Source organism: Bacillus rossius (genome assembly GCF_032445375.1).
Source record: "Bacillus rossius redtenbacheri isolate Brsri chromosome 9 unlocalized genomic scaffold, Brsri_v3 Brsri_v3_scf9_2, whole genome shotgun sequence".
NCBI classification, from domain to species: Eukaryota; Metazoa; Arthropoda; class Insecta; order Phasmatodea; family Bacillidae; genus Bacillus; species Bacillus rossius.
The window spans coordinates 14,644,486-14,662,104 of record NW_026962013.1 but is presented as its reverse complement, the minus strand read 5'-3'; the positions used below and the strand labels follow the sequence as shown (position 1 = coordinate 14,662,104).

At 35.7% G+C, this 17,619-nt stretch overlaps 1 protein-coding gene across 2 annotated transcripts; it reads right to left on the bottom strand.

Annotated features, from left to right (window-relative positions):
* Positions 1–381: 381 nt before the first annotated feature.
* LOC134543142 (fatty-acid amide hydrolase 2-A) lies at positions 382–17,619 on the bottom strand. 2 transcript variants are annotated; one of them, XM_063387993.1, is made up of 11 exons: positions 17,181–17,619; positions 16,839–17,027; positions 16,531–16,750; positions 10,762–10,979; positions 9,370–9,481; positions 7,832–7,986; positions 5,609–5,752; positions 5,061–5,159; positions 4,195–4,362; positions 2,725–2,907; positions 382–1,188 (listed from the first exon to the last, which is right to left on the bottom strand). In XM_063387993.1, exons 1-11 carry the CDS (start codon positions 17,250–17,252, stop codon positions 1,090–1,092), a joined length of 1,659 nt encoding a protein of 552 aa, XP_063244063.1. In that variant the 5' UTR covers positions 17,253–17,619; the 3' UTR covers positions 382–1,089. The 2 variants fall into 2 exon arrangements, with proteins under 2 accessions (XP_063244063.1, XP_063244064.1); XM_063387994.1 differs by having other exon boundaries at positions 17,474–17,619.

The following is a 17,619-nucleotide window of genomic DNA, read 5'->3' as shown; positions in this document are numbered from 1 at the left end:
AATGCAAGCAAAGTGGTTGCTAAACATAATAACAGTTCCGTGTTCTCCAGCACTGCATTTTTGTCATACACCACTCACATCAGAGATGTGCTAAATACACACATGAAATTGTGTCAGTCAAATGGCTCAAAATATGCCATGAAAAAAAAAATTGCTTAAGTCTACCAGAAATGAATTTATTAAGTAATTTTCTTGGCGGCCTTGCTATTACTTTATCAGTATTATTCAGTCTTTGTGGCATAGTTATGCAGTGTTGTATTTCTGCTGGAAATTTTTTTTAGGCAAATATTTACTTATGAATCTTCTTAATTGCCATTTTTTATCAAAAAATTAATTTTTTTTGTTCGGTTTTTAACGTAAGTTATACAACATTAAACTACCTTTCTTTCTTTTCTATTTTAAAGAAAAATATTACGATTTGATATTGCTCTCTCTTAGTTATAAAGGAGTTTTCATCCAAAAGAGAAGAAAAGTGTTTCTTATAGAGGTGAAAAAAATGCCTTGAGTTTGACTGGGACTTCGCAAAAATGTTTTTTTTTTGTAAGCACATGTTTGTTATAAAGAGGTTCCCTACACTGTACAGGTATATTCACAGTTTTTCTAGCCATAATTACTTTGCACAAATATTTTCACTAAACGAGAGGGGACCAAAAAATGACCGGAATCATAATGTTGCGCATCATGTACTTGCAGCTCCAGTTTTTGCTGTTGTAGGACCTCTTCTGAGTCAGTCTCCCAAGTTGCGAAAACTGGTTTTACAAGTGCATGATGTGTAACATTATGATCCCGGTTATTTTTGGGTTCCCTTTCGTATATCTGTAAATGCACAGTATTGTCACAGATACATTCATTGTAAACGAGGCATGAAGGCAAAAACACCCACTTAACATTTCAGAGTTTCAATGCTGGATATTACAATCTTATACCTATTCCGATTACCAGTTGTATGAATGTTCATACTTTATAATGAAACATCACCACCCACATCTGGGTCGCGAGATGAGACTGACTCTCTGAGTGTCGACATCTCTCGAAGCCATGTAGAAGCAGACGGACCAGCACCCCACCCGTAAAGAGCGGAGCTCCGTTTCAAACCTTGATGGAAGGGGGCACCCAGCCTCCGAATGCCTTCTCCAGCTCCACAGCAACAGCCAGTGTGTGCCGATCCTTGTTCAGGGAACCAATCACCTACAGCAAGCACACACAGGCTGTTACATCAGATTTAACATGCACACTGCAAGTACAGTAAGTACCATGCCTTACGAGGGTAGTATCCTAAATCATTTAGCTCTTAATATTGTGTTTTTTGCACATTAATTAAAATAAGTTTATAAGTATACCATATTTAAATATTAATAAAATGCTTTTTCTACCAAAAAAGTACCAGGTATTTATAAATGTAAAGGCAAATTATTATGTTGGTCCAAGCACGTTTAAGTATAAAATCAAGTGGTACTGTATAAAATTTTAGATAACCGTTTGAATGTAGCCTTCGTTTTCAACCTATTTTTAGCACATACGTAATTCAAAAATAAAAAATAATTTTTCACCCAAAATCCTGAAAAATTCAGGTTCCTATGGTTGTCATAAAGCCTAATTATTATTGATTTAATTAAAGATGTACCAAAAAAAAATTTTTAAGACAAATATTACGAACGGTTAATTCAAAACTGTACAGCACTTGATTTTATCCATTCAGTACATGCTAGGACAGATATAAAAATTAGCCTATAAGTTCATAACCACCCTTAAATAATGACTTGTTTAGTATAAAAAGCCTTTTATAAACAATTAAATATGTTTGTATTATGTATTTATTTAAAATCATGTTCAAAAACACAAAAAAATATATTCAAACTAATTTACGACACTAATACCCTCTTCCCTTAAGAAAAGTTACATTTTCTGCAACATTTCGTAGAGCCAAATTTAAAACTGCTTGAACCCTTAAATGCTAATATTGTATTAAAATTCCTCATTCCACTTAACAAGTTGCACAAACATCTTGTGCTGTTTTTTGCATGTTGAGATTGAAAAGTCGCTCAAGTTGACATATGAAGTTTTGAGTCTGCAGTGACTATAAATTCATAATCAAGAGTCTATTACTTAAGTCTCACAACAGAATTCTGAAGTATTCTGAAAGTAAAGCTTTGAGGGTATTTCAATATCCTCCTTGTGACTTATTTATTACAAATCTCCTGGTGACAATACTCTCATAACCAGCTCACACAACCATACCAGCTAGTTTTACCTTGTCAATTAGGAAATAAATGAACAGTCTGTCAGAACTTCATCACCACGACCTAGCAGTTTAATTTACTGAACGATTGATGGAAAACAGAAGTTTCAGGTAGCAGAATTACAGTGAACTAGAAAGTTTTTCTTTTCCTCTTAATTTTTCAATATTTTTTTTTCATTATTTAATTAAAACTTTAGGTTAAGTTTTTACACTGTACTTAAACAAGCTCTGCAGCAGAGTTCATATAATTATACCATGCCTCCGGCAATTTTTACACATTACATCTTTTCATAAATTAATTTTAGAATTTATTGTTTAAAAACTGGGCCCATTAGGGCACAAATAATTTTGGAACTGTTATTTTATAGTTTAGGATTCTGTATGCCACGAGCTATGATTCTTAATACTTTATAGTAAAGTAATTAGTGATTCAAGATGGAGCGGAATGATCCCCGCCAGCTCTGGGCCAACACACGCGTCCTCACTTGGATCCCGACTGGCAGGCCGTCCCTGGTGAGCCCCAGGGGGCAGTGGGTCGCCGGGAGACCCAGCACGTTCACGATGGCGGTGTACGAGAAGTTGAAGGGCTTCACCAGGGGCTCGTTGTGGTACGGGGCCGGAGTCGGGTGGGTCGGGTACAGGAACACACCGTCCGTCCCCAGGATGTCCTGGCGGCACACGGCGAGACTCTCCTCAGCAACGGGACACTTACGAGAGTCAGCACCAAGGGCGTAGGAACCGGGGGTGACGGGGGGGACAGGGGGGACGTGTCCCCCTGAACTTTTTGGGTGGAGGGGACTGTCCCCCCCCCCACCCAACTTTCTAGACCGTGATATTTTTATTTTATAATATTATTCTGCCCAACTTTATTTGTAATTTCTTCACTCTCAAATTTTATCTTAAGGAAACAATAATAATTTTAACATCTATGTATCCAATGGTTAGATACAAAAACTGCTTAAATACGCTATTTTGCACTTTTAAAATCAAAATTTTCCGGTGGAGGACCCCTGAACCCCCCCCCGTCTTAGTAAGAGGGGAATGGGTTTACATGACATCAAAATCATTATTTGTCCCCCCCAACTTTATGAACACAGCTACGCCAATGGTCAGCACAGGCCGAGAACGTGCTCAAACTGGTTTGTGTGGGTTTTGTTATTTTGTTACTTTGTACTTTGTATGTTTCCAAATGATTGCTCTGGTTACTGAATCTGTTGTACCTTACACTTCACTATGCAGATGAATGGTGTGTTTAACATGACACATCAGAACCCCACTTAACCATAACTAGACCGCAAACAAGCCATCTAGCCCCAAGTGGCACAGTTATTTCTATTGTCACTAGATGCAATCTTGCATAGATTTATTACCAACTTTAATAGATTAGCCAAATCTCCAACAACTGCGTAGCTAGGTATTTTGTAAATATGTTTACCTTATATCCTATTCCTTAGTTCTTATTGTGCAAACACTGTATTGTTTTGGTTGTTCTTTAATTCATTATTTGTAATATCAGACATCGCATAATAATGAGTATTTGTTTTCTTTTGCTCATAAGTTATTTTGTTGTTGTAGTTTCAGTAGTCGTGTCCTGATGTCCTTTGTATTCTTCTTTTATTTTACTTAACATTAAACTTAACATGAGTAGGTTTTGTTTTCATGTGTCTGTGTGTTTACTTGTGGCGTCTTGTGTCTTTTGTTTAGTGTGTGTTTTTTTTTTTTGGTTCTGCCTATCGTTAAAGTTAACTTGCTTAACTGCTGATAGGCATATAAAAAATTGTAATAATAAATAGATAAATAAATAAAAAATAAATCTATGTTGGTGATGAAAAAAAGGAAAATTTTCCAGAAATACACGTGGTTCTAAGTTTTCCAAGCATGAAATTCTCCTGTGGAAGTTTTCCCCCTCACACCTCCAGCTGCACCCTACAACCACCTCGGAACCAGCGACTCACCTGCAGCTCGTCCGCGAGCTGGCGGCACTGGTCGAGCAGGTACACGTGCTTATCGCTGCCGTACTCTACGCCGAAGTCCTCCGTGATGGCGGTCGCCAGGCCGATGAACGTGTGCTTCGAGATGCACAGGAACCACTTGAGCAGCTCCAAGTATACGTTCACAGCTCCCTGGGGGCACCACACACCAGTGGCACGGCAAGTCCCGAAACAACCGCAGCAACGAAGGGTTCCCGGTGCGATGCACGCAACTGCATGCTGAACTTATCAAATGTAAAATGCCATGAAAGGATTGAGTTTAACACCAGTCGACCTCGGGTCATTAGAGACGACGAGGGGTGGTTGAGATGAGAATGGAGCCAGCGGCAAAATGAATGGGTGGGGGAAACGGGAGTACCCCAAACCCACCTACGAAAAATCCCATCTCACCATTTGACCACAGTGGTCCCCAAAATGTCTTGAATGCAGTTTTAAATTATGTACTACTTTAAAGAAATAATTACTTCTTATATCACAAGTCACATAAAAATAAAAATCTAACTGAGCAAGACAGTGTGAGCTAGAAATTTAAACAGCAAGGAAAACATTGCATAACTTAAACAAAATAAAATCAAAAATGCCTCTTTTGTGCCTTTTGAAAGTTTATAGTACAGGCTACTTTTTTGAGACAGAGACACCCTAGTTTTTGTCAAGAAAATCTAATTTTAAACCTGTCTTGGTAGGAGGCTAATAGCCTGATCACTATGGCTTCAGTAAACAATTAGAATAGATATAAATTAAAATAACACAAAAACAATAAAAACAGCATCTTTCCATTTATTTTCGATGAACAAACCAATCACTTGAAATAGCAAAGGTATTTTACTCACTTTACAGTTCGCGAGCTGTTCAGAAAATGGCGGGCTGCCTTTCACTTTCATCTTGGCCATCCAAATGGCTGTCGACAGCCTCAGTTTCCCCAGGCAAATCTTCGAGGAAAGAAGAAAGAAAAAACCAGCTCATTTACTAGTTTTAAAAACCACCGGCACAATTTTTCAGGGCAGTCGAGAGAAACTAAGGATCCGGGGACAAATGAATTCGTTGGTCCCACTCTCCATCACTTAATGTTAAATTTTTTAAAATCTTATAGGCCTAATTAAATTTTTTTTTAGACTACACACTATTATGGCAATAACTGTAAATGTGGATTGTATGCATTGCAAAACTTGTCTATTAGCAATAAACACGTAATTTTGCACTACTAACATAGTAAAACTGTCCGTTAAAAAAAAATCTCTAAATTCAACCAGGCCCTCTCTCTGGTGACCGGACCCCAAGGGTTTGCACATCCCCCCCCCCCCCCCCCCCTTTTTCTCGACGGCCCCTAAGTCAATATTTGTCACATGTGATATCTCCAACACAAGATACGTTCACCCACCTTCTGCGCCTTAATGCCGTATGCCTTGTCCAAGTACGTCACCACCTTGCGGAGAGCGTCCTTGATCTCGCCGTCAACCGGGCTCACAAGGTGGGAGCCGCCGTCATGCTCCATGTAGTAGAACTTGAGCTTGCGAACATCCACCTGCACAATGCACGCAAACCGATAAACTTCTCTCTCTCCAGCAAGTATCGCAGCAGACATGAACCAACAAGCTAAAAGACTAAACTGCGTTAAAAGTAAACAGAGGAAATATCACGTGCCAGATAGTACCCCACCAAAAGTTTAGGACCATTACGATATTTGTACAAATACATTTCTGTTCTCAAATAATCGGTAACAACTTTTATATTACATTTTCACATTGTTGTATCAATTATTTATGAAATTAAATTATTGAAATTGAATAACAAGTTATGACATTTCTCAGGTTTTATAGAAATATAATTGAGGTATTTTTTATTATGTGTAAAAATATATAGTCACAATAAATGTTCTGATATATTAGTTTTGATTTAATTACCCTTTAATATGTATTGTAAGGTAAAAAAATGCAGAGGAAAATACAGTAAACTCTCGATTATCCGTGTTAATTGAGACCTTCCGATAATTGAATGCCCATAAAAAAACCCGGATAATCCGTTTCACCACTTAAAAATGGTGTATTTACTGGCAAAAGAGTGTCTGTTCAGTAGAATTCTATGAGTACAAGCAAAGGCTTTGTATACCGTGTCCCAGCTTATTGGACCGTAAACAATACTGGCACTGTGTTGCCACCATCCTTCTCCTGTCCCCTTTATTGCTACGGGAGGGAGAGCGGCGGCAGTCCCAACTCAGCATCTCCCTCCACCCTTTTAACGACCTAAACCAAACATACATAGCTTTGTCAACATCTGCGTGGGTAGATGTTTTCATGCTTTTACGTTTAGAAGGCCCTGCCACACTGTCTGATCTACTAGCAAACTGCAAAAGTTTTTCTTCACTTTTATTAATGTCTCGCACGGTTTGGATTCCTATTTCATATTCCTGTGCTAATTTCGCGGCAGTTTCTCCTTTTTTTAACCTGTCCACAACTTCTAACTTCTCTGCTATTGTCAGCTACGTTTCCTTTTACCAGACATGATTACAAAAACAAATGTGCCTGGGAGAACTGATGTAAATAACTGCGTGAAAAATGCCTCTTCCAGCCGTCAGGAGTGTGGAAGAGCTAGAGGGACCTTTTTTTTTTTAGCGTAGCGGGGCGCTGTGAAAAGAACGCTTGAAAAGAAAAAGAAAAGGGGTGAGGGGGGGGGGGGGGGGGGGGGGGGCGAGTTGAGCCGGAAGCAGCAGTCAAGGCATTCCTTTTTGGTTTAAAGTGTGACAAATTGACGGGTGAAGGTGGCAGGGGAATGAGGGTCTGAAGGGTCAGGTAAATAGCTTTCTTGACACGGCAGTAAAAAAAAAAAAAGCGCAGCGCAGTCGCGGCGTAGCTACACCCGTCATTTTTTTTACAACTTCATAAAAAAATCAAGCACGGATAACCCGAAAACCGGATAATCCAGGCCCGGATAATCGAGAGTTTACTGTATTTCATAAAAGCTGTTATTTATTAATTTTAAAATAAATTCAAAGAAAAATCAGTCTTAAATTTGCCCAAATTGAAAAATATATTTTTCTAGATAAATATATGCATTCGTAAGATAAAAAAAATCCAAAACTGAGCTTTCATTTACTATATGATACATGTTTCAGCACATTATCAATTCAGATTACTCCCATTAAAAATAATATTTTTAATTATTTTCTTACATTTTCTATGTCATGGATCTTGTCACGCAATAAATTAAGCAAAATTACAATAGTTATACGAACATTATATTTAACGTTTATGTTATTTTGACTCTCGACACTAGTTTATCATAACAAATCTCAATTGACTTACAACATAAATGTACCGTATTTAAAGAGCAATTTTATTTATGTGGTAAAATGCTGTTACAAAGTTTTTCAACGTACTTGGAAATTTAGACTTATTAACAGGAAAAACTTATTAAAAGGGTAAACTTGTATAATTTTATGAGTGCTAAGTTTGTTTAACTTATTGTGCAGGATTTTTAACTTATTAACAGGATTTTACTGTACATACAATATATACTTTCATACATACTCCAAAACTGTATAAAAAATAAACAGGCATATGGATTTTATAACAAGGGCATATAATATGAAACTTTAAAAGAAAACCTTTTCGTCAAGATTCAGAAGGTCTGCCTTCTTCCCAGATATGATCCTCAGCACCGGAACCAAGTCCGTTGCAAAACGACACATGGGCCCGATCCCGAGGAAGGAGTCTTGCTCCCCGACGGGCTCCGGGTACTGGCCGTGGTTGGAAACTATTCCTAGGGCACAACCACTACAGCTCAGCCTCACCACATACTGGCATGACACAGCTGCATGCCAAATAAGGAAATACACATAAACCCCTGCAAGTTTTAATTATGTCCATCACTGACACTAACACATGAGATTTTTTGAAATAACATAGCAATATTTTATAACAACATTAGAGACCCGATTAACCGAGGTTCCATTTCATCAGAGCTGATCTAGAGAGTCATTCTCGGCAAAGACTGTTGAAACATTTGCTAAAAAATGATCTAATCATTGTCTGTCAAAATTCTTAACATCAACCTCAATGATGCAATTTACTGGTTAAGCGAATTATAAAGTAACTTAAAAGAACTTACATTGAAGAAAATCTGGATAAAAATGTTACCTTGAAAAACAATATCTGTGCAGCAAATGAAAACCATGACAATTTTTTAATTATATACACATTATCCAAAATGTTGCTTACCCGAGGTTGCCGCTGTCCAAATTACCTCAGTAAATCACGACTCTACTGTAGTTACTAGCAACAGCAACTAGTAACCAAAAATAGAGTAACTTAAAATGGGAATACAGTGGAATCTCATTACGAAGTACCTCACTTTAAAGTTATTCTCACTTTTAACTGAACATTTTTATACTCCAACAGAATTTTTTTTAATGCATGATAGGTTAGCATAAATTACTTTTAGTTGTTTTCAGGTACATTCGACATTGTAAAAAAGCCGTTGCCAGGATTTTGTGAAGGAGGGAGTACAGTATAGCCATTGTATCATTTTTTTTATGAATAAGTGTTCTTTGTAATTGAATTTTAAAACAAAATTGACTATCACACTGAAATCACAGGGAATAGTATATTTTTATAACTCCAACTTTTGTACATAAAGATTTAGGTAATGATATCGCTTGAAGTAAGAAAATTGAATATTTTATATTTTGGTTTTTATTTAATTTAACAAGTAATAAATGCATATATTAATGATATTAAATACATCAAACACTCATGTCAGGTTAGTATGAAAGATATACTTGGAGTAAAACATGTGCAAATCTGCATTCAGTATAGACTACGTGGGAACACAATTACAGTGCCTTTCGTGTATAAGGCATGTCTGCCCGTAATAAAGAGGATATACATTATTGTAGCCCACTAAGGATTATAGTCTTTCAAAAATCATCTCTCTGCAACCTTATGTAGCTAAGTTGCTGTAAATTTTCTTATTGTCTTCACTTTTTTTTTTAATCCTGAAAGGGAGGGTTCAGACTCCATTAACCTAACCTCCTGGCTATGTCACTGATTGTAATGAGATTTACTGTTTTATCATAAACTGAGGTGTACAAATATTTTAGCAAATATCTTTCATATGATGTTGAAGGATAAAATATAAAATAACCTTTGGACGGCTTGTGCCCAAATATGCCATTGAAGAAGGCGGGCATGCGTATGGATCCTCCGATGTCCGAGCCGATCCCGAAAGCAGACCCTGCCGCTGCCTGCAGGCAAGCCTGCCACACATGCAAACACCATTGTCAAAAAACCACATATTCCAAAAACAATCATTTATTATTTATTTTTTTCTCCATTTACTCTTATATTTCCTGACTCTGAAACACGGAGTGATATGTGTCTTACGCTGGGTTTGAAAACTACGCAACAGATGCAACACGCAAACAATGCAAAAAAACTACAGTCATGCAAGTTGCAAGATGTCATCAACCCTACAACTTAAAATTGTAAAACAGTTTAAAAAAATTTCTCCCCGGGGTTTCTTTTCATAGTTCAAATTTATTATGAACTCAAAAAATTTTCAATAATTTTATTTAAAAGTAATAATATATGTTTTTACTGTAAAAATAAGTTTAACAAGTGTTAAACACGTACATAATACGGAATATTTGAGCTTCTATGCACAGAACATCTACATCTCTAAAAATTTTCCCTTCAAATATGACTGTCGAACACTTAAGACAAAACGCAAGAAAGTTGGAAGTTGAACAATACTTGTGTCACATTATTGTGTCTTGCGTAGTTTATAAACTGGTACTCTAAAATGTGGTTGATGAATATTTTGCATCAGGCATTCTTGCTTGGTTTATAAACCAGGTCTTAGTAATTGTGATGGCAAGTGTCATGGGTTCTATTTCAATCATCAACATGACTCATGAGAACAGTCAGTAACACAGTGTTTGGAGCACACTATAATCTTGGCAGTGCCCTTACCTTAAATCTCAGGGCATAACAGTACCTGCTGTACCTTTTATATTTTACCTTTATTTCTTCAGGATTCTGGTTTGCTGGACAAGTGCAGAAATTAATTTTTTCTACAGGACACTTCTCTCTTAAGCTTATAAATTTGGAAGAATGAATGAATGGTATGATCTTAAGTCTTTTCGACAATGAGGTCAATACATACAGGTTAGAGATGGCAAAATGTTTACACACATCCATATATTTGATGTATCGTTTGATCGTCACTGATGCCAATAAAAATATCGGCCGAAAGAAAGTTGAAAGTACAAACCAACAAGACTAATCTCCCTTTGAGACTGAGAGTCAGTATCAGTATCGTTGCCCGTTATGGATTGTTTACACTGTAAGGCTTGTAGAATCGATTTGTGATATAAATATTTTAATACATGGAACATATCATTTTAATTCCAGTTCAATATTATTGATGTTAAAAAAATCTTGATACCACAATTATTGCTAACGAGAGGTGAAATATATATTTTTTCCCGGTACACTGACACATCCTTGGCACCACCTCCCGCCCCGGCCCACTCACCTCCCCGCCGGACGAGCCCCCCACGATGTGGTGCGTGTTGTAGGGGTTGCTGGTGCGGCCGTGCACCGTGTTGTTGCTCTCCCACCACATGCACACCTCCGACACGTTGGTGAGCGCCAAGGGGATGGCCCCCGCCTTCCGCATTGCCGCGATGGCCGCCGCGTCGCCGGCCGCCCTCACGTCCTTCCTGCAGTACAGCCCCGCCGTGTGGCACAGCCCTGCCACGGGACGTTCACATCGTTCACACCGTTCACACTGTTCACATCGTTCACACTGTTCACACTGTTCACAAGTGTCATTTAAATCATTATTTTGGGTACTCAGCACTGCAATGGCATACGTCCAAAATAACGATTTAAATATACCTTCCCCATTGCAAGACTCCTTCACATCGTGGCATGGCCAAAACCAGTGTAATTTAATCATTATTTTGGGTACTCAGCACTGCAATGGCACACGTCCAAAATAACGATTTAAATATACCTTCCCCATTGCAAGACTCCTTCAAAGAACGTAAATGTAACTCTCATTAATAATAATTAATCATTAATTATGAAACATTTTGTTTTTACTGTTACTTACTCTGCACTTATCTCAGGGTCCATATACCTCGAGGTTCCTGTTTATTTACTACTTCATGTAAAAAAAATTTATGCACAAAAAAAAATTCAAAATAATTTACAGATTTTCCCCGCGTCTTTTGTTCGTAGAAGTTTTTGTGGAATAACAAACTTACAAACCAGTGCCATTCCGTAACATAGATTTTAATTTTTTTTTTTTTCACTATCGTACTTTTTTACAAAATTAAATTTTTTATTTTGATTCAAGAACCAACACAAACTGCTATAAAATATATCATCAAATACGATAGAAACTCGTACCATACAGCTCTACTCTATCAAAACAGGTGAGCATGCGACAAATAACCTAGTGGCGTTGTTAATTCAATGATGTTTAATAAATAAAATGTTACACTATGTTTTTTTTATTATCTGGTGACAAAGATGTTTCACTTTTATTAGGAAATCTGACAATTTACCATAAACTTACACAACAATACAAAAAAGCTTTTGCTAAGAGAAAATAAAGTCTTTTTTCTACTGTCGTAATTTTATTGTAATTTTCAAACTGTTACGAAAATTCTCAAGGTACTTAAAAATTTCAACTTATTAACAAGGGAATTCTATTAAAAGGGTTAAATAGTATGTATTTTCCTAAAAGTGTTTTACTACTGCACAAATATTTGACAGATGTGATGACATCAGGTTTGTTGAACTCTATATATATATATATATATATATATATATATATATATATATATATATATATATATATATATATATTTAAAAAAAAAAAAATAGATTTTACTGTTCGCAAAAATTGCTTTAAGAAATTTCTGACAAGAGTAAAACAAAAACCATCTGTAGCTTCAAGGACACCCAGCTTACCAACAAATGAACTACATACAAATAAACTAGTATGCACACACCTATGGTACTGAGGAAAACAGGGTCTGTCACAGTACTCACTGCAAGTTGGCGAGGTCATTAGAGAATGGGGGAGAAATAAATTGGCAATGGCCTACAGTCTGTAACCTTCCCAAATTTTCCTGGACTAAACTGGGAAACCATGGAAAACCAAAATCATGATGACTGGACCGGGATTCGAACCCAGATCCTTCGGAACGCTGGTCCAGAGTGTTACCAACACCCCACCTCGCTCCGCACGCAGCGAGTGACCGCACGCCACGTGAGCACGACGACGGTCTCAAGGCCACACGCTAACCAGCCAATTGAACCTGGCCTCGCGGGCAACAAGGATATAATGCAATTGTGGTCCCGAGGCAGCGACACACCACGCCGGTTGCCGAGGCAAAGCGCGCTAATTATCTCCAAACAACGGAGCACAATGGCTAACCACCACATGTTTTTAACATCTACAGAAAGCAGAAGACCTAACCAAGCCCAATAAATTGAACACAACACACTATGCTGTCTTGTTTTAAACTGTACACCAATAATTCTAAGTAATTATTTATTCAAACATAGCACTGCAACATATTATGTCAATTAAAAAGAATTACAAGTTCTCATCAGCTTGAAACCAATTAAGTGCATGATTTATTTATACTTATTTATGTCGTCTTCTACATGATCAAAGGTGATCAGGATTTATATGCTACTATGGAATACCATGTTATTTATTTAGTACTGTACACCTTTTGACACTTGCTGACGTGAGCTCTAGCACTACACTCACACAGTTTAGTTTGTGACAGACTAAACTTCACCTCAGGAATGCCATGTGTGCTATTTAGTGGTAGAAAGACAGAGCTAGGTGGCAGTTGCAAAGCACTAACATGGCATAAGGGATGACTCTGGTTCGACTCAGTCCAACCAGGCAATCGATACAGATCGTTTGGAGCCCACTACAACACTGGACATTACTTAGGGCATAAGCTTTAAAATACAGCATGAACATTCATACTTGATCCACTTTGAATGCACAGTTCTGAGTACCAGCTCTGCCGTTCCAATGACCCTACACTCGACAATAAATAGTTACAGATGTTAAATGGTGAGTATTCACGTGAATACCCCCACAAAAAAAATAATTTAGTTTCTATGATGTCTACAGTTTGAAAACTGCATGTTAGGTGCTTAACATTAACAAAAAACAAAAATTCTAACAAATGTATGACAGCTAAAGGCAAAAATAACATTAAAATATGGCTGCAAATTGAAACATTTTACGAGATAACTTCATGTAGTCATGGTAGATGTGAGGACAGCATGTGTAATTGACAAGCCAGGACTAGAGGTTCACTTCTTTAGGCATGTTATCAAAAAAATAATAACAGTGAATTTTTACTATGCACGTGCACCATGTGACAAAATTTTAACAGGATGAAAAAAAGGCTACATACAAATGAAAATGACACAAGAGCTTTTAAATTTTATACTTTAGAGATATTAAATATTGGTTCATATCATTAAAAACATTTATTGTAATTATTAGTGATAAAAATTGTATTTATAAACATTTAGTGTATTTATATACGTGAAGTTAAGTTCCTTTATGCATGATTTCTTTGCATTATAAATCATCACATTATTTAATTAAAAATTAAAATTAATAAATTAGATTAAACATTAAGCATATATTATGATTTTCCTTATTACATCAAATTTATCTTTATTATTTTAGTAAATTAAATAATTATTATTACATAAGTACATGTTTATATTAATATTAAATACTGAATATTTATTGAATTATTTCAAATTTATTGACTTTATAGCCTACTTTATCAACCATGCAAATAATAAATTTATATAAAATCAAATAATAAATATAAAATAATACACAGACTGGAGTTATGTTACATATGGTTGGTAAACTATAAATTCAATAAAATTTTAAAAATCAAAATAATATTCAGTATTCACAAGTTTATAAAATTAAGTATTTAGTAAATTAATCAAGATAAATTTTAATTAATAATGAAAATCAATAAATATGCTGAATGTTTATTCTTAATTATTAATTATTTACTAAATAATAATTTAATAATATAAAATGCTAATAAATTATAAATAAGGAAACACAACTTACAAACACTCCCATGAAAACAGCCAGGAAACCACTAAACCTTCCACAGACACTCCAGCCAACAACAATGGAAGTGTACAAGCAACCTGACATAGTTATGTATATACGGGAACATAACCTCACTCAAATAAATACACTTGAAAAAGTTATAAACACAATTTCTATCACTATTATTCATAATAAATAAATGTTTTTAACAATATGGTAAAAGTATTCAATATCAATTACTAAAGTATAAGATTTAAAAGCACGTTTTAAATTTTTATTTCTATGTAGCCTTTTTTTCATCCCGTGAAAATTTTGTTGTAGGGTACATGCACATCGTAAAAATTCACTCTCATAATTTTTTTTATAACTTGCCTAAAGAAGTTTAACTTCAAGAAGACACTGCATCATTCGGCAATTATTCCATATTGCGTATCCAAGTTTATCCTTTGATCGTAATGGCACGATCTTGAATGTAATGATCCTGCACTTGATGCTTGCTGTCTTAATTTAGTACGTTGAAAGAACCTGGATGTAACAAAATCTTAAATGTCACAATACAAACAAATTATCTTACAGGTCTTTTGGAAATGTTTTCTTTCCTATATATTTTAGGAACATATTTCATCATCACATCACAAGTTTTTGTTATGTCCAGGATTTTTTGACGTACTAAATTAAAACAGCAAGCATCAAGTACACAGGATCAACATATTCAGGATCATGCCATCAGGATCAGTGAATAAACTTGGGCACGTGATACAGAACTTTTACCCATCATTCTTGTGTGTACTAGGTGCCTGAGGTCCGATCATTCAAGTGTTATCTGGTGATAACTTCTAACGTAAAATAATAATGCCTGGCTTTAACAATAACACAATAATAATATGCAAAATCATTTTTATATCAGTGATTAATTAATTTACAATTAAAAATAGGTAGCTATACAGTGCCCATTATAAGCGACAAAGAAACACTTCCTTAGTAGTTAGCCACTTTAACTCTGATCCGGCAACTCCAACTGATCTCGAACTATGGCTATTTGGGTCTATTTTTTCGGTTTTGGGTAATTTTCTCAAGTCACGGCTTTTCCGTAAATAAATAAATAAAATCATAAAATCTAGGAAATTTTGTTCAGGAAATAATATTTAGGAACTACTTAAGACTTTCTTCTATTAACCCCTTAAACAGAGTTTTTTAATTCCTACTGGTTTCTGAGAAATTACCGTTTGTAGGTCACATAGGTAGCCTATGCAGTGAAGCGGCCACGTCCTGTGTATTTCTATACACAAGAACGTGTATAGTTTTGATTTGGATATTGTAACGTAATGTAATGTAAATAATAACTTAAAAAAAAAAAATTTGAGTCCGTACTGTGCATTCTAACCCAAGCTTCAACATTGGACAGGTATTTATTTTAACAGTATGGAGGCGCGAAGCACCAACATGTTACGTGCGATAGTATTTAACCTAACGATAAAAGGAATTATGTTTGATACTAGCAATGACGACTCCTTATATACGACTCCTTATATATGACCTGTTGCACGTAAAAATTCAGCGCTTCGCGCCTCCGTATAGCTAAAACAAATCCCTGTAAAGGGTTGACGCTTGGGTTTGGATGTAAAGTAGGGACTCACGTAATTATTATTTATTGCGTTACAATATCCAAATAAAAAATATACACATTCTTATGTATGGAAAACCACAGGATCGGCAACACAATTAAAACCCAACAAGGCGGCGGCCGCTTCACTGCATAGACTATCAAATGTGAACTACAAACAGTAATTTTTCTGAAACCAGTAGGAATTAAGAAACGCTGTTTAGTGTAAATAGAGGAACATCTTTAATAGAATAATTAAAATTTTATTATAATTGCAATACACCTGTAAATTAACTACTTTGATTATTAACGTAATACCTACATTGATTAAAGTTCTCGTAAACAAACACACAGACCCACACAGGAAAACAACCTATAAATGGGTATTTTTCAGAAACCAGTTTGAATTTAGGATTAATTGTTTTCAGGGTAAATAGACGAAGGTATGTCGTATTCAAAAAAATGTTCTGAGATTTTTATAATTTATTCAAGGAAAAGCAGCGACGTAAATGTATCAGCTAATATAATAGATTATTTTATTTCCAAGTACCGTACTTTGTTCTTACCTTTTACTTGCAAACAGTCTTTTGTCGAAAAGGGAACACCCAGGAATGGAGTTTCTTTTTCTATTTCAGCACTGGTTTTAGTGCCTGACTGTATGAGCTTATCAACCTCTTTGGCTTCTTCTAGTGCTGCTTCAAATCTCTCATCAACCACACAGTTTAAGATTGGATTTATTTCCTTAATTCGTGAGATAAATACTTCCATAACTTGTACACTTGTGACCTACAAACAAATTGAAATAACATGCCACATTTTAGGAGTGTGTTAATGATAATATGAAATTATGTCATAATTAAAAAATACTACTTACTTTTTGAGAACGTATTTTAAGAGCCAGTGCAGTGGCTGTGTCTAGCAAAAGCAAATCTTTTATGGGTGGCATTTGTTCACCAGATCCATGGTAGAAGATCCACAATAGAGCATGAGTACATAACTGTACAAATCGAAGAATGCATTTTACAGCTAACCGAGAAAACTTCTTCATCCACTGGGAAGCCATCTGAGGGCAAGATGAGAAATTAACACTGGGCAGTAGGCACAACTAAATTTAGGCTTAAGGTAGCAATCTACATTCACACCAGTTGAATTATCATTACAATCTTTACAGAACACTGACAATACTAAATTAAAAGTTAGCGTGAAAAGAATTTACCCATAAGTGCAGAGGATTTTCTGTACGATGAAACTTTTTCCTTCGTAGAAGACGAAAAACTCTACGCGACATTACTTATTCACATTAATTACACCCTTTCATATCAACCAAACACTTAGGTTTAAAAATTTCAATACCAAACTACGGGCTCAGAAAGTGATAGAATTCAGACATGACGTCAATGTACTAAAATATTTTCACAAACATACACACTTCAACCTCGTTAAGATATTTGTAACTTATTTTTACTTCAGTGCAATAATACGTTTCACTTAAAAACAACATAAACTTACTGTACAGCTTTCAGAAATAAAGCCTCAAGCTTTTATTAGCTTAAAAACATGCCAAATGTCTTAGGTCAAGACTATTGTCAACAAGTGACAATATAAGTGTCAAGTCACATCACCTCACAAAACTTCAAACTACTTTCAAGTTTCAA